The sequence below is a fragment of the Neltuma alba genome, unplaced genomic scaffold (assembly GCF_004799145.2).
Source record: "Neltuma alba isolate B1F8T4 unplaced genomic scaffold, ASM479914v2 tig00012677_pilon, whole genome shotgun sequence".
Classification (NCBI taxonomy): Eukaryota; Viridiplantae; Streptophyta; class Magnoliopsida; order Fabales; family Fabaceae; genus Neltuma; species Neltuma alba.
In genome coordinates, this window is record NW_021637107.1 from 1 (window position 1) to 15,532 (window position 15,532).

The window sequence follows — 15,532 nt, forward strand, 5'->3', positions numbered from 1 at the left end:
CAGGCCATTTTTTAAAAACAACCCGGTGCGACCCAGCAACCCGTCGGGTTAAATCGGTTTTTTTTCCCGGTTCACCCGGTTCACTCCGGGTCGTACCGGTTCGTTGTGACCCCGGTTCACACGATGAACCGAACCGGTTTCCTGGCCGGTTCGCCGGTTTCCGGTCCGGTTTTCCATACCATGATTTTTTTTCATTTTATATAAGATATGAATAAACAGTATTAAATACTCTTTTCAATGCTTAATATAAAATTATTTAATTAATTTAGGTGGAATAAAAAAATAATTAATTATAACTAATATGACACAACTTTTTAAAATACCTTTATATAACAATATATTGCCAATCAGTTTATAAATGAGGTAACTCAATTTGTGGAAAAACATATAGGACAATAAATTAAAGTTTTATATTTAGAATTAAATTTAAATTCTTATGTTGGGGACTCAAGAGAGAGTACCATTTATGGCTTAAGAATACTCATATTGATTATAAATTTAATATTATATTAAAATATTTTTATTTCTCCTTGTTTCCAAGCGCAAGCAATAGCTTTATCGGTCGAATAGGCCATGTAGCCATGTTATCGAGAGCCATGTTACTACAGCAAAGAACAGCCACAATCATTAGCCTTGATCCACAGTCCACAGGCCACGGGCCACATAATGAGCACCACAAGTATGGGATCCAAGATAGAAGTGCAGGAACAATGACAACAGGGCAAATACATATTATATTCTTAATGTAAAATTATATTATAAAATGAGTTTTATATTTAAAATCGAAAGAGTATTAAGTATTACAAATCTACTAGGTAAGTAAAAATAAATTACATGAAATTTATGTTAATTCGTAAAAGACAACAGGAGATTGACCATTTCATAGATTACAGAGGAAAAAAAATATGTGAAATTTGACAAACAGTATATTAAAAAAAACCAACGCAGACTACCAAAACCACCACAAAAAATAAAAAATCGTTCAGGGTGTAAGGAACTGCTAATGCTAATGCTTCTAATCTAATATATCACTGCTGATAGAAACAGCACTCGAAATTTTCTCGATGGCTACAATATTCAAGGTTAACCATGCTCTGCTGGAACCTTCATATTTACTCAAGGAGAGAACTTTGCAATCAGCTTATCAACGTGGATAATGATATCATTTATCCGGGGCCTCACAGCGGCCTGAGGTTGAAGCATCCATGTCACAAACTGATGAAGAGCTTCTGGATATGGGGGCTTGGGTCCAGCTGGCCATTTGACCTGAGCATTTACAATGGCCAATTGCAGGCTTCCTCCAGATTCTCCAAGTGCGTATTCAAATGGAGATACGCCATACCTACAGAATAAGTCAGGCAACTATGAACAAACATACTAAACCAGCCAAAATATTGCAAGCAAAAAGGGGGGGAAATCCATTCCCACGATGAGGATAGTTATAATGGCATTGAGTCGCCTATAAAACTGGAGGTTGAACTCGTAAAAGAGAAAACAAAGCTGGATAAAAGAACATAACCGAAAATAAAAAGCCGTAGGTCTGCTTTCTGAAATATTAGTTTACACAAACAAACATGCCAGGATTAGGAGGGGCTGACATTGAATCTAATGGCCACTCCCTGTTCTTTCCTCATCATACAAACTATGCACACCCTAAACTCTTAACACATCTGTTAATCTCCAATATCTGAATGTTTATATGGACATCAAGGCTTCAGAATCAAAATGCAATGCATACACAAAAAGCTAAGCACATATGAAGCGATAAGACTAATGTTATTTTGTGGAATCAAGGCACAGACAATATAAATTAATGACACAAAAATTTAAAACATCATATTCAAAGAAGGATTAATCCTCACATTATCGCATACAATGTGCATCCCAGTGACCAATATCAGTCCTTTCATCAATATCAGCATGGCTTGCGCAATCCCACAGCTCAGGAGCGCGGAAAGGAGCAGAGCAGTGTTCAGCTGCCCATTCCTATCAAGAAGTTAAAAATGTAACAATCAGCTGACAGAAAAATCCAATCCTGGTAACTGAAATGAAACTTTGGTCACATGAAACATCAACACCATATAATGAATAAAGTGATGAATGAAGCACCTGTAGCTGTAATGCCTCTTGTCGGGAGCGAATTTGCCTCTTGGCAGGTCGAGCACTGCCAAAATCCATCAATATGGCAAGAGGCGGCTGCCCTTTCCTATACGTTATCAGAACATTTCCAGGTTTGACATCATTATGTGCATATGGAGGATCTAGACCATGCATATGCTCCAGTCCTGCACAAAGCTGTTGAGTTGATTTCACCAGTTAAAAGGCTTAGTACATTTAAGCTATAGCTTTGTCAGCAGTATAAATCCTTCAAACGTAGATAAAAGAAAAGCAATTTATAACGTATGTTCTAAAAATGAACCAGTTATCAAAGATAAGAAACGGTTCATGGTTTACCGGCTCGACTTGTAAGTTTTCCTTATATATATTTCATTAAAAAAATAACAGGATACGTAATACGGGTATCATGTTTAAAAAAAAAAGGACGTATGTGTTATCAAATATGTAAGAGAAGCATAAATATTTTTATAAATTAATTAAATATCTAACAATATGAAAATTAGCTGATTTTTGTTTCATAGTACTAGGATAACATTTAACGAATGCTGGCTTTCAACTAGTCTTTTTCTCTTGACGATTTTTAATTAGTTAGTTACATTCCAAGAATTTTCCTCTTTTTTCTTTTTTTATTTGCATGTGTGTGTAACTAGTGCTTTTAAGTTTTCATCTTCACATTTTAGTTTTGAAAGGCTTCTCAACTAAATTGAGTCAATAGCTTATGTCTACATTTCTTCATCAGACCAAAAGTCCCGTCCTTTTATTATTCCAGGTTAATGGATAAACAGAGGGAGCGAGAGAGATAAAAAGAGGTGATGATGAGAAAGCAAGCAATGCATTTTTGGATCAGGACCATGTCATCTTGTCTTCTTTAAACAGTAACTCCACATTTTGTTTTCTCTTCTCTAAACCATCCATCTCTGCTCTAGCCCTCTTTTTCCTGTTCTGGCATTTTTCTAAAGTTTCAGCTATGGAATAGAACTCAGCAATGAAAAGAAGTGCTCAATGCTGGACTATAAATTAAAAAAGGGACATAGCACGCTTAGCTACTGGTACTTTAACCCTGATGTGTCAACCAGACCAAATAAGCTGCTCGTTTAGTGATTGAACGGACTGGCTTGGCTCTTAGAACCACGTAGGAAACTAAGACAGGCAATAGAAAACCAAATTTCTTCTATCTCATTGTTAATCTTTAGGTAACTAACCTATGTCACAGAAATTGCCAGATTGATATTATAAAAAAGAGCCGCCTTGATAGCCAGACTGTTGGCAAGTTATCATTTTTAGTTGCTAGATTGATATTTAAAAACACAACCCCACACACACATAAAAAGGAGTGAACTGGGGAACAAAACAGATGATCTTTTTACCTGCCGAAATATTTGAAGAACATCAGAGGTAGAATAGAACTCCTTCTTGGCTTTCATTGTTTTGGCATTGTCTAGCAACGTTCCATCCAAGTGAACCGGAAATAGCAAGTATGCTTCATGGTTCCACGATGTTTCTTGGGTAGGCTGTCAGCAAAAATCACATCTTAAAAACATAAGCGTAGTCAAAAGAACAGGGAAGGAATGAAATAAACCTAATGCAGCAAGGAATTAACACAATGTTACACATCCCAGCACTAAGAATATATCTTCGATTTTTATGAGCCCCACTGTAACAGCATAAGTATTTTTCAAATTAGAAAACCTAGAGAATATCCATGCCACACCTCATAGCTGCATAATTCCCAATCAAGCGTTAAAAAACTAGGTCCTCAGCAATATAAGATAGAGGTGCTGCTATATCAAGGCTCTAAAATTAGTATTGATATTTTCATAAGCCATGAGACCAGCACCATGGACCTTCTTATAGAATTTATCAAACTGTTGTATAGGAGCCTAGCACCACTGTTGGCTGCAATTAATTACATTACCCTATAAAATTTGTTTAGATGAAAATTACCTTAACAGAGATGATTGCATGATCAAGAAGTGGGAGCAGATTTCGATGACTAAACAGCGATGAGACACGGATCTCCTCCCTCACCAACTCCAGCTGTTCACCATTCTGAATGAGGATCTTTTTCATAGCATAAGTTCCATCCTCTGCAGAAAGGAAGACCATAGCGAAGTTCATAATTCGTAATTATATAGAAAGTCATAACTGCAGACAAACAACCACGAAAATTTAAACTTACAAATCACCACCATCACAGCGAGAAACATGACAGGATATTTATCACAATTTTTTATTCATAATTCATGACGGGATAGTTGTCGTCCCCATTCTATCAAAAACACATTACTTCGCCGCATAATCACTAGACGCTAACTAGCACACAACAAGAAAGAAGCAAGCACACAGATCTCATTCAATAGTAAACACGTCTATCGTGCCCGAAGACCAGATGGACTTAAAGTTCATAAAATTTTTTATCCAAGCTCAAAAATCAGAAATCGCATACAACAATCTAAATCTAAATCTCTAATGAATTCAGTTTAGATAGGAAGGAGGGGTACTCTAATGAATTTAGTATTAAGAAGCTCCGATCAATATTGATCAGGTTGGAATACGCGACAAAATCTAAATCTCTATATACCTTTATTTCTATTATATTTCTCCCTGACTCGGGAATATAGGAAATTACTATCAGATTCCAATAGGAATAACGCAGATCACAAAGTGATGCACATTTTATACAGTAAGGCGCAAAGAATGCTTCGGCCTAAGAAGGAGAACAAACGAACCAGAGACATGAGAGGAGTCTTTGAGCTTCTTAGAGAGACCACTGCCAGCAGAGGCGGGAGAGGAGTCAGCGACCACCTCCTTAACCAAATAGACGAAGGCGAACCCACCTTCCCCAAGCTGCCTGACGATTCGGAATCGGTTGTCATTGATCCAGACATCCCCTCCTCCATTAACGGCGTCGTAGAGAGCATTCAACCCGGAAAACGAGCACCCCATCTCTTTCTTCTACTTCCACTGCTTCTACAAGTGCATGCAGATCCCCAAATCCCTCCTTTTGTCTCACCCTTTCAGCCAAACTTCCGGTGCAAAGAAATGAAAACAGGAGTCCAAGAAGGAATTTGGAATCCGGGAACCTGATTTCACCACAATTGAGTAACCGGAATGATTTTTATTACCCTCCCTTGACTCTGTTGTATAAGTATTCAATCCCCGGATCTCTCCAATTTCAACCAGAGTACCAAACCAAGCACATTTTTTTTATTTTGGCACTGAGGCACTCGCTCGTTGATTTGCAGACTCCCGTGTAAGTCAAATCAAATCAAGGGTTTGATTCGCACGCTCCCGTATAAGTCAAATCAATCAAGGGCACATGATGATAAATTTTCCCCCATTCTAACGTTATTATTTTAAGAGTTGAAAAACAAAAAAATTAGGTCCATGCACACGATTTTTTCTTGGTACGTTGCCTTCTTCGCGAGACCAAAGGGAGGAAAAAAATAGTACTCGTATTTGGTTATAATACTGCAATAGTAACTTGTTTTAATATGCATTTTTTAAAAAATCTGAATATTATGCTTTTGATTTTTGTCGGTGGAAAAGAGAATGCATACTGATTTCGGGCTCCTTTATTACCGTTTCTTTTAATGATTTTTCTTTCAAGTAAAAAAAATTGATTTTTTTTAATAAGAAAAGAATTATTTTAAAAGTCTGATGCAGTAAATAGATAATGCAGCAATTTTTAACAAGCGCGAGAATGATGGGCGGCAGAACTAGAGTCTCATTCTGAAGTCCGAAATTCTGTTTAGGGCCTTCCACGTGTCTTGTAAGCCAGATTTATAACAGAATCGCATGCCCCGATCTTTCAAGTCCTAACAGGTTGAAGGGCGTCAAGCCGTCAACTGAAAGATCCAACAAGTTCTTTACTCTTACTCGAAAGGTTCGCTTCTCGTGTTTTCTAGTTGCCTCAGTCCATTCTCTGCTGTTAACAAATGATCGCTGGATAATCACTCTCATCAAAATTTTAATTTTATTATTTTGTTGTGGGTGGCCGTACCTCCAGTTTTCATTGCTTAGCTGTTGATTTTTGTCCAGACTTCGCAGTACAATTTGATATTCGCCGAGAGCGTATATTAATTTGTAAGTTTATCACGGTGTTCCTCTCTGTTACAGTTCCTCAGGCTTTATCCTGTACATTATTTTTTTGTTCCTGGTTTATATCGCGTGGGATGGAGTTGCTCTATATATTTCTACTTCCTTGTTTCCGATTTAAATTACAATTCCTCTTAAACTTCTTTTCTTTCTGTTTTGCTGTGTGAAATTTTTTGGATTTCTGCATAATTTCTTTTTGTGGACATATTCTTTGATGTAGTGGAACAGTAACTGTTTTCGCTAATGTAGGATGGCAGAAGCTAGTCTTTAATGTTTCATATGAGTTGAAGTTGCTGATATCCATTAGAATGATATTATCAGTCAATGGCTGCATATCCAGTAAATTTTACATGCAAAAGTCAAATGTGTTCACTGTTGTTTCTATAGGATATGTTTCTTTTCTTTCCTTTTTCCTTTCTTTTTCATTTTTATGAATAAGTGGTAATATATGTTTCAAAGGTGAGTTATATACTACGTCATGATTCTATGTGCAGTTTATGCAGTTTGACGTCATTCAATTTGTTGTAATGTTGTTTGCATATCTTAATTTGACACTTTCATTCCCAGGTCCTTTTTGGTTGCCTATAACGTGGACATCCCTACTTTCCTTAATGGCACCACAAGATACTGCTTCTGGTGTTGAAATACCGCAGAGAACTTCTGGTCTACTGCGGGATCAGGTTCAGCTAATAAAAAGAAAGGATTCTGATCGCTATGAAATTGTCTCCATCCCAGATTCTCTCTCATTTGAGAAAGGCTTCTTCATAGTTATTCGTGCATGCCAATTGCTGGCTCAAAAGAATGATGGGATAATATTAGTAGGAGTCGCTGGACCCTCTGGAGCTGGGAAGACTGTTTTCACTGAGAAGGTCCTCAGCTTCATGCCAAGCGTTGCTGTCATAACAATGGACGACTATAATGATTCTAGTCGAATCATAGATGGCAACTTTGATGGTAAGTTTTATTCTCATCAATTGCATTAAGTCCATGACATGATTCAATTGGTTTCATTGATCTGGGAAGACGTTCTTGTTTCTCGTTTATTGGCATGCTCAGAATTTATTTTGCCCATTCATTATAAAGAACTTCTCCCAGTCGTTCATCTTTCTTGTCAACTTCCTAGAAATAGGACAGATTCAATGCAATCCAGACTTCTAATGTCGTGATTCTTGAAAACAGACCCTCGGCTGACAGATTATGATACATTGCTCGAAAATATACGGGGTCTCAAAGCTGGCAAGCCAGTTCAGGTTCCAATATATGATTTCAAGTCTAGCTCTCGCATAGGCTACAGGTTGTGTGCCTTTCCACATAAATTTTTTTTTTGGGGGGGATATGAAAAAGCTTGTTTTGTGGCTGTAGCGAAAACTATGCCTCATAGTGAAGAATCTGAAAATAGTGCGTGCGCAGAGAATGTAATAGCAATTCATGCTAACTGTTGATTGAAGTTATTACTATATCTGCTGGCCTTACATGGTGAAAACACTACAGTGTCTGGTTATCTGAAGATAGTAGTTCTAATAGTTCACAGGAACATGGCACTACAACATTTACACACTATCTCTCTGGTCAATTTCTTAAAGACACGCATATGAAATGCATGTGCACTTCCATGCACATGACTCTCCAACAGCCTTAAACACTGATATAGACATGCATAGAAAACACATATATGGTCTACATATGGATGTTGATTATGTTGGGAGGGAGTATGGTGCAGGCTATTTAAGTTTTGATGCACATAAAGTACATATAGATAGTATCCTATTATTTCAGCTTCAATTCAGTAACATATTTACTATTCATTTCTCAACTTCCTTTTGTACCATTTTTCTTACAGGACGGTTGAAGTCCCTAGCTCCCGTATCGTCATAATAGAAGGCATCTATGCCTTGAGTGAAAAGTTACGTCCTTTGCTGGATCTTCGGGTGTCTGTCACTGGAGGAGTACACTTCGACCTTGTCAAGCGGGTCTTGCGGGATATTCAACGTGCTGGTCAAGAGCCTGAAGAAATAATTCAACAAATTTCTGAAACGGTTTTTCCCTGATCCCACGCTAGATTTTCCCTTTTCTTGAAATAAATTGACTATAAAAGGGATCAGCTTTAATTGTAACCTGTTACGTTGTTTCTTGTGCAGGTATACCCGATGTATAAAGCCTTTATTGAGCCAGATCTCCAAACAGCACATATTAAAATCATAAACAAGTTTAATCCATTCTCTGGATTCCAGAATCCCACCTACATATTGAAGGTGATCCTCTTGTCTTTTGTCATGATTTACATTCAACAAGTGCTTTCTTCGTGATTTATTATTAAGTAATTTTCATTGATTCTGATGTTGTAGTCAGCAAAGGCTGTGACAGAGGATCAAATCAAAGCCGTTATTGCTGCAGAGCATACTGAAACCAGGGAGGAAACGTATGACATATATCTTCTACCACCTGGGGAAGATCCTGAAGCATGTCAATCATACTTGAGGATGAGAAACCGGGATGGAAAGTACAATCTTATGTTTGAGGTTAGGTGATTAAACAACTCTTTTTGGATAGGTATTGATTTTTTCTTTTTGGAGAAAATGTATAATGAGCAATAATTTTATGGGATTGTTTCAGTAGGATTTTGTTTCATGATAAACAATTTCTATCTTTGATCAAGGAGCGAAGTATCTTGTACAAGAATTGAAATTATTTTCTGTATCAAAATTCAGAAGCGCATTCTATATGCTCCTGAGCTTTTCCCAAACTCTGCTAAAATATGGTTTTTTTCCTTGTTTTCAGGAATGGGTTACAGACAGTCCATTCATAATATCTCCTAGAATTACTTTTGAGGTTAGTGTACGCCTTCTGGGAGGGCTGATGGCCTTGGGGTACACAATTGCGGCTATCCTGAAAAGAAACAGCCATATCTTTCATGATGACAAAGTCTCCATAAAAACTGATTGGTTGGAACAACTAAATCGCCTATATGTTCAGGTGTAGTAGCATATCATTCAGAATTTTCTTGCTTTGCTTGCGTGGGTTGATAATGCGAGAGTCTGCCTTTTTTTTTTTTTTTTAAATGAACTGAACATTTTATTTATAAAATTGTAGGATGACTGTAATTAATCATGAAATCTGTCTGAAGTCATCGAAGGTATCATTCAAAGAATTCGGAACCTCTATATTCACAATAGTCAATGCATATGGGGAGACAGAGAAATAGAGATGATTGTTGTAAAAATGAAATATAAACCTCATACATAATCACATTCTTTGGTGTCACTTTCTCTATAAATGTACAATTGCATTAATGTCGAGGATCCAATTTGCATTCAAAGATGCCTTTTCTTGATTTGCTATGCTAATCATATAACCGGTCTGCTGATAGGGTACAGTAAATTTTCCAATACTTGCTGAGGACCCGATCAATGTCCTGACATACAATTCTGCTTTTACGATTGTCTTATTGATGTCTATCCTTCAGTGATTTCTCCCGCATGCTGGAAAAAATTTACAACAAATGTTGTGCTTGTTGATTTTTGTCTTCTGTCTCTTGGCAATCAAGGCCCATGCCATGGTTGTAGGCATTATTTATCTTAGGTCCAGGCACTTGAAACTTTGGGCTTTGCTTGGACCAGATTCCCAGATTCATTTCTATTTAATTTTTTTCACTATTTTATGCTCAAATATTTGCTTCATTTTGTGATAAAGGTGCAAGGGAGAGATAGAAACTATGTTAAATCTGTGGCTGAGAAGCTGGAGTTGGATGGTTCTTATGTTCCTCGCACCTACATTGAACAAATTCAGCTGGAGAAGCTTATAAATGATGTGATGGTATGACCTCTTCGATAAATTTACTTGTGCTTCACGTATTTGTATACTAATTTGGTCAAAGTGCAGGCATTGCCAGATGATCTGAAGACCAAACTCAGTCTAGACGATGATGTGGTTTTGAGCCCCAAAGAAGCCCTTTCCAGAGCTTCTGCAGATAGGAGAATGAAGTACCTAAATCGGTACGTTTTAATTATCTTAGAAACCGGTGATATGCCTCCCGCTTTCTTTCATGATAAGAAGATCAAGTTCTGACTTCAATTGAAATTGAAAATAGAGAGTAAAACCTTATGATGTTTTCCCATGTGTGTTTCTTGCAGCAATTTCTCCCACTCATTTTCAAGTCAAAGAGACAAGAGTCTATCTAAGTTGACTAGATTAGCTATAAATAACCGAAGATTTGATGGACGTGCTCTAGAATCACCTGCAGCAATCGCAAACCAAGTAAGATATATCGCTTTCAGAAGTCATACCCTGGCAATCATTTTGGCTTCTGCATTCATCAAAGCGCAAAGAGACATAACCTACTGTATCTCTTTGTGGATTTCATGGGGGAAAAGTAGCTGAATTAGTTGCTAGAAAGGGTGAAAGGGATAACATCGAAAACGTAATATGCAATTGTACTGCAAATTGGAAAAAACATAAATGAAAGGAATGTTCAATTTTAGTGGAAGTCTATTCATGTATTTGTTTGGCATAGAGGGGTGGCAAGAATTGATAGCTGTCTGCACGGGTAGAAGTTCCTTCTGTTTTTTTTTTTTTTTTTCACCCAGCTAATTGATTCAATTAATCTCACTCATGATTTCTTTTCGGTCCAGGGAGTCATTACACAACTTTCTGATCAAATTTCTACGTTAAATGAGAGAATGGATGAGTTCACATCCCGTATTGAAGAGCTGAATTCTAAATTTGCAAACAGAAAAGTATCCGCCAGTCAGCAGAACTTGGCTTTACAGGCTGAAGCTTGCAATGGCTCGGGACCCACTTCCCTCTTCCTTACTGGGTTGGGTAATGGTTCGTTGCTGCCTAATTCTTCATCATCTTCCCAACTGGCGAGGGAGTCCCCACTGATGGAAGAGGTAAGTCCCTTCCCTTTTTTTTTTTCTGGGACAGTTTTAGTTGACTTTTCTCTTCGCCTTCATCCCAAGTAATTGGATATATTTACTGTTCAAAACCCGATTATGTTTAGATGTTTGCATTATGGGTTGGATAATGCTAGTGAAAATGCACACTCTAACAGTCACACTCCAACTCGTTTTCATCAGGTTGTACTTATTGCACGAGGACAACGTCAAATCATGCATCAACTAGATAGTCTGAGCAATCTTTTGCATGAATATTGCGGAGAAAGAGCACGTCTAGGAAGGGTAAACCAAGCAAGTAGGATGCCTGATGTTGACTTCGCCATCCCGCTTTTTCTGACCGTGGCAATTGGAGCTGCTGGCGTCTTTTTGTTCAAGGGCTTTACATCCCATAAATAACATGTCCTTCTGCGAAACAATTTGTGAACACCATCGCCCTTTCCTGGAGTTTTGCTGGACAATTGACCGGACATTAGTGACAAGAGGCAAACATTAATTCCAACCTTATATGAAGTAATATCGGATGGCCAATGGCCAGTAGAATTTGAATGATGTGTGCTTTTCCAATACAAGCATATGTACATCTGCTTTCCCGTCCCACCATACCAATATCCTTGGTGGGAATGCTGAGCTGACTATAACTTGTAGCCTTTTGTTGTTATTATATATCATGCAGATTGGAAAGGCCATCGGATGTAATGGAAAGCAGCTTGATTTCTCTGGCTTGCTTTTCACTGTAAATTATTACGGCTTACGTTTCGTTGTAAATTTTGTTGTTAGACTGAAGCAGGGAAAGTATAGGTCTTTAACGCAACAATTATCTGGCAATTTCACTGTTTTCTCACCTCTTTAACTATCTTGACGTTTTAGAAAGTGTTTAGATAAAAATAAAATCATAATTTTAAAAATGATTTTTACGGTATACGAAATAAATATATAAAAAAATTTATTTTGATTTGTAAAAAAATATTTTTGAAAAATATTTTTATAGCTTCCCAAACACCTCTTAAACGAACAACTGAATAGTTTCATGGGCAGGGCTCGTTCCCATCGGTGAGTAGTGGACGTCGCTGCAGCGTGAGGGGTAGAGTGAAATGGAGTATATGGAAACTAAGGGTAGATACTTGAATTTGTTTCCATTGAGAACGGATAACGACAGCATGGTTATCCGTAGATTACAGGTGGGCGTAGGTACGGAGCGACAAAAAACTTAGGAACCAATACGGGCCTTTACACGAATAAAACACATACCATTAAAAGCAGAGTCAAGGAGAGGTCACAAGTGCTCCCGTCTCTTTCACTCTCAGTTAACAGGAACAATATGCAAGTGACCCATAATAGCAATCGTTGGACTCCATTGATTCATACAGTTGCCCTATGATTTGGCCAGTGTGATTTCAGAGATTTTCCCGCCTGATTTGCCACCCGACAAGTTGATCCCGAGACCGCCCAACAATATACTCGATAAGGAAAGAAATTGCCAAACAAAAATAAACAAACAGAAAAAGGGGGGAAAATAGATCCTATGAGAGATAATATCAGCAATTTGTCCATGGTAAAATGCTTTAACTGGCCAAAGCAAAGAGTACAAAATGAATTCGTGCTTCAAAAAAGAGAAGCAGTAACTTCATTAACTTCCGATACAACTTGATCATAATCTGACTTCAGTTTTTCTTGTTCCCCTTTATCTAATTCCCCCTTAGCAGGCTTGGTCATCACTAAAACGCAACAAGTTGGCCTCTTAGTCACTCCTGCACTTGCAAGGTCCTGGAAAATCACACAAGAGGCATAGCAACATCACATAATGGCATAGCACGTCTTATTTTATATAATTAAAAAAGAGAGAGGGACAAGGTAAAATTGATTTCTTACTTCTTTCGATGGGACATATATGTATGGGATTTCAGCTTCTTCACATAAGATAGGAAGATGAGTGATCACATCAATCGGCGAAATATTGCCAGCTATAACACATAATCTGCATTAACCAAAACAGAAAATTAGGGATAGATTAATTTTCCTTTTCATGCAATTGACCAGAAAGCAACTAGATGAAAACCAAAAAGACAAAGGTTAAACGAGCATCTTTCAAGGAACTACTAGGGCTTAGGAGCATTCTTGATGAAGTTGTTAATTGCAGATGTTTCAGAAACCAACAGGTCCCATGTCCCTTTTCTACTTAATAAATCAGATTATATTAATAAATTGGATAATATTCTGCTAAGCTGGGCGATTCTTTTGCCGCAATGCAGAGAGCAAAAAACTTAATGCTTAAGAATCAATCAGAGCAATACCATTTCGAGACATTTTAGTCAGTCTTCCCTGACAACAAAATGTCAACTAATTCTCTTTAGACAGAGGATCGCATTTTCACAGAATACTAACCCTTTATGACCACGCCTTATACTTTTAACCACTTCCTTTACTCCTCTCTTTAAGCACTTGTGTTCAGAAGCTGAAAGAATAAGAAAACGAATTGTTGCAGGTGAGCACTTGTTCTACATTAAAATAAGCACTACATATGTAAAACCTAATGGCTGGATACAGTAATTTTAGAAGAAAAAAGAAGATATGATGCATGATTAAAACACATTCCACGATCACAGGAAGGAAATTGCGTCATATCATATCCAAGCTACCAAAAACGTATCCAGCGATTGCTAACAGAATGAAAATGTGATACCAAGCATAGAAAAACAACCAGCTAAGACAAGAAAGAAAGAAAAAGATGCACATGGGGCATAATACCTCGACGAACAAGTTTAAGAGTTCGCTTGCAGAGCTTCTTCCCAGCCAGAGGTTTGGCAATCGGAGACAGGCCTAGCATCTTCTTCTTCTCCTTCTGCGCCGACTTCTCGGCTTCACCATCGCTCCCCATCTCTTCCCGGAAGTGAAGGAATGACAGTCGGGGAAGAAGAATACAGCAGCTAGGGTTTAATGTAGGGTTTCTCTTTTGTCGCTCCATAAAATCCCATTATATATTTTTATATCTGGGCCTAACCTCCCTGCTTTTTCATGTGAGAAGACGGTGATTGGGCTCAATAAAACCCAGCAACTATGGGCCTAACCCTTGTTCTTGGGCTTAAATGGACTGCCGGCGTCCAGTATAACACAGACCTGTCAAGGAAAATAAATTATGACCCATTTAAGAAGAAAGATTACATGTAATCCTGATACAAAAGTTTGATTCAATTGTTTGTTTGGACTTTATAATATAAAGAAGATTACATCTTGATATCCTGATTCTCTTAAAAGTTTGCATCCCAATTATATAGATAGACCTTATAAATAGGAATTATACAAGAAGAAAAATACATTATTACCCTTAAAAACAAGATAATCTACTTGGACCCCCTCCTCCATCTTGCACTGCCATCATTTTGATTACCACATGCTTTGCCTTGACAGTGCCATCGCGGCCATGAAACCCCGTCCCCAACCTCACCCTCTTACTTTCCATCCACTCATCATCTTTTTTTTTTTTTTAAGCCTAACATCTAGCCTTCAACCCTAAAATCAAAACCTCTCAGAAGTCTTTCAATTTGGAGATCTATTTACGTATTTATTATTAGATGCATTCCTGAACAATCACTTCGTCATCTCACTCCTCCTTGTTTCTTCAATTCATAAGAATTTTTTTCATTGTTATGTTTTTGCGATGATTTCTGATTTGTGGGAAGAAAAATATTTTCTTGGCTAATTTGCGGTGGAGGAGGGAGGCATTTCTCTTCTGTTTTTTTTTTTTCCTTATTATTTTTATCTTTTTAATTTATTTGTAATTAAGTAAATATGAAAAATATATTTTATTATCTCATTTCTAATATTGTATCAAACAAACTTATTATAATTGTTAGGGATAATTAATCCGCAACTCCCTATAGTTTCAACTAATTTTGAATTAGATCTTTATAGTTTTTTTTATCAGGTCCTTATATTTTCACCTGTTTTTAATTAGGCCCTTGTATTTATTTTTCTTTTTATCAAGTCCTTATAAGTTCACCTTATTTTTAATTAAGTCCCTGATTTTTTTATACTTTATTTTATAAATTCTAATAATACTATTATATAAACATAAAATAGTATATATTATTTAATATTAGTTTATAAACAATAATATTCTAAAGATATTGAATTATTATAATGATTTTAATTTTTTCAGCAAAAAAATTAATTGTTCTAAAAAATTATCCTAAATTAATCAAGTCTATTACTTTTTTATTACATGATTATTAATTTAATTTAATTATTAATATTTTATATTTCAGTAGTAATCTATTTAATTAAGCTTATATTTGATTAATAAATAAAAATTAAAACTACATGGACCTGATTAAAAATTTAGTGAAATTATAAGGACTTAATTAAAAGAAAAATAAATACAAGGACCTAATTAAAAAAAATAAAAATATAAGGACCTGATAAAA

General features: G+C 36.7%; 3 protein-coding genes across 4 annotated transcripts; 1 reads left to right on the forward strand and 2 right to left on the reverse strand.

Annotated features, from left to right (window-relative positions):
* Positions 1-793: 793 nt before the first annotated feature.
* Positions 794-5,336, reverse strand: LOC114729769 (probable serine/threonine-protein kinase DDB_G0291350). The gene is given in 7 exon segments (XM_028916807.1): positions 794-1,342; positions 1,863-1,896; positions 1,899-1,986; positions 2,110-2,295; positions 3,486-3,629; positions 4,063-4,205; positions 4,848-5,336. Coding segments are annotated over 7 exon segments (1,038 nt in total). The 5' UTR covers positions 5,065-5,336; the 3' UTR covers positions 794-1,116.
* A 589-nt stretch (positions 5,337-5,925) lies between these two features.
* On the forward strand, positions 5,926-11,834 carry LOC114729768 (inorganic pyrophosphatase TTM1-like). 2 transcript variants are annotated; one of them, XM_028916805.1, is made up of 13 exons: positions 5,988-6,004; positions 6,160-6,204; positions 6,784-7,170; positions 7,396-7,510; positions 8,057-8,252; positions 8,355-8,468; positions 8,562-8,735; positions 8,995-9,189; positions 9,907-10,029; positions 10,096-10,208; positions 10,347-10,470; positions 10,845-11,105; positions 11,292-11,834. In XM_028916805.1, the coding sequence occupies exons 3-13, from the start codon at positions 6,828-6,830 to the stop codon at positions 11,505-11,507; spliced, it is 1,974 nt and encodes a 657-aa protein (XP_028772638.1). In that variant the 5' UTR covers positions 5,988-6,004; positions 6,160-6,204; positions 6,784-6,827; the 3' UTR covers positions 11,508-11,834. The 2 variants fall into 2 exon arrangements, with proteins under 2 accessions (XP_028772639.1, XP_028772638.1); XM_028916806.1 differs by lacking the exon at positions 6,160-6,204 and having other exon boundaries at positions 5,926-6,004.
* A 503-nt stretch (positions 11,835-12,337) lies between these two features.
* On the reverse strand, positions 12,338-14,047 carry LOC114729774 (H/ACA ribonucleoprotein complex subunit 2-like protein). The gene is made up of 4 exons (XM_028916815.1): positions 13,857-14,047; positions 13,494-13,563; positions 12,981-13,086; positions 12,338-12,875 (listed from the first exon to the last, which is right to left on the reverse strand). Exons 1-4 carry the CDS (start codon positions 13,984-13,986, stop codon positions 12,714-12,716), a joined length of 468 nt encoding a protein of 155 aa, XP_028772648.1. The 5' UTR covers positions 13,987-14,047; the 3' UTR covers positions 12,338-12,713.
* Positions 14,048-15,532: the final 1,485 nt, after the last annotated feature.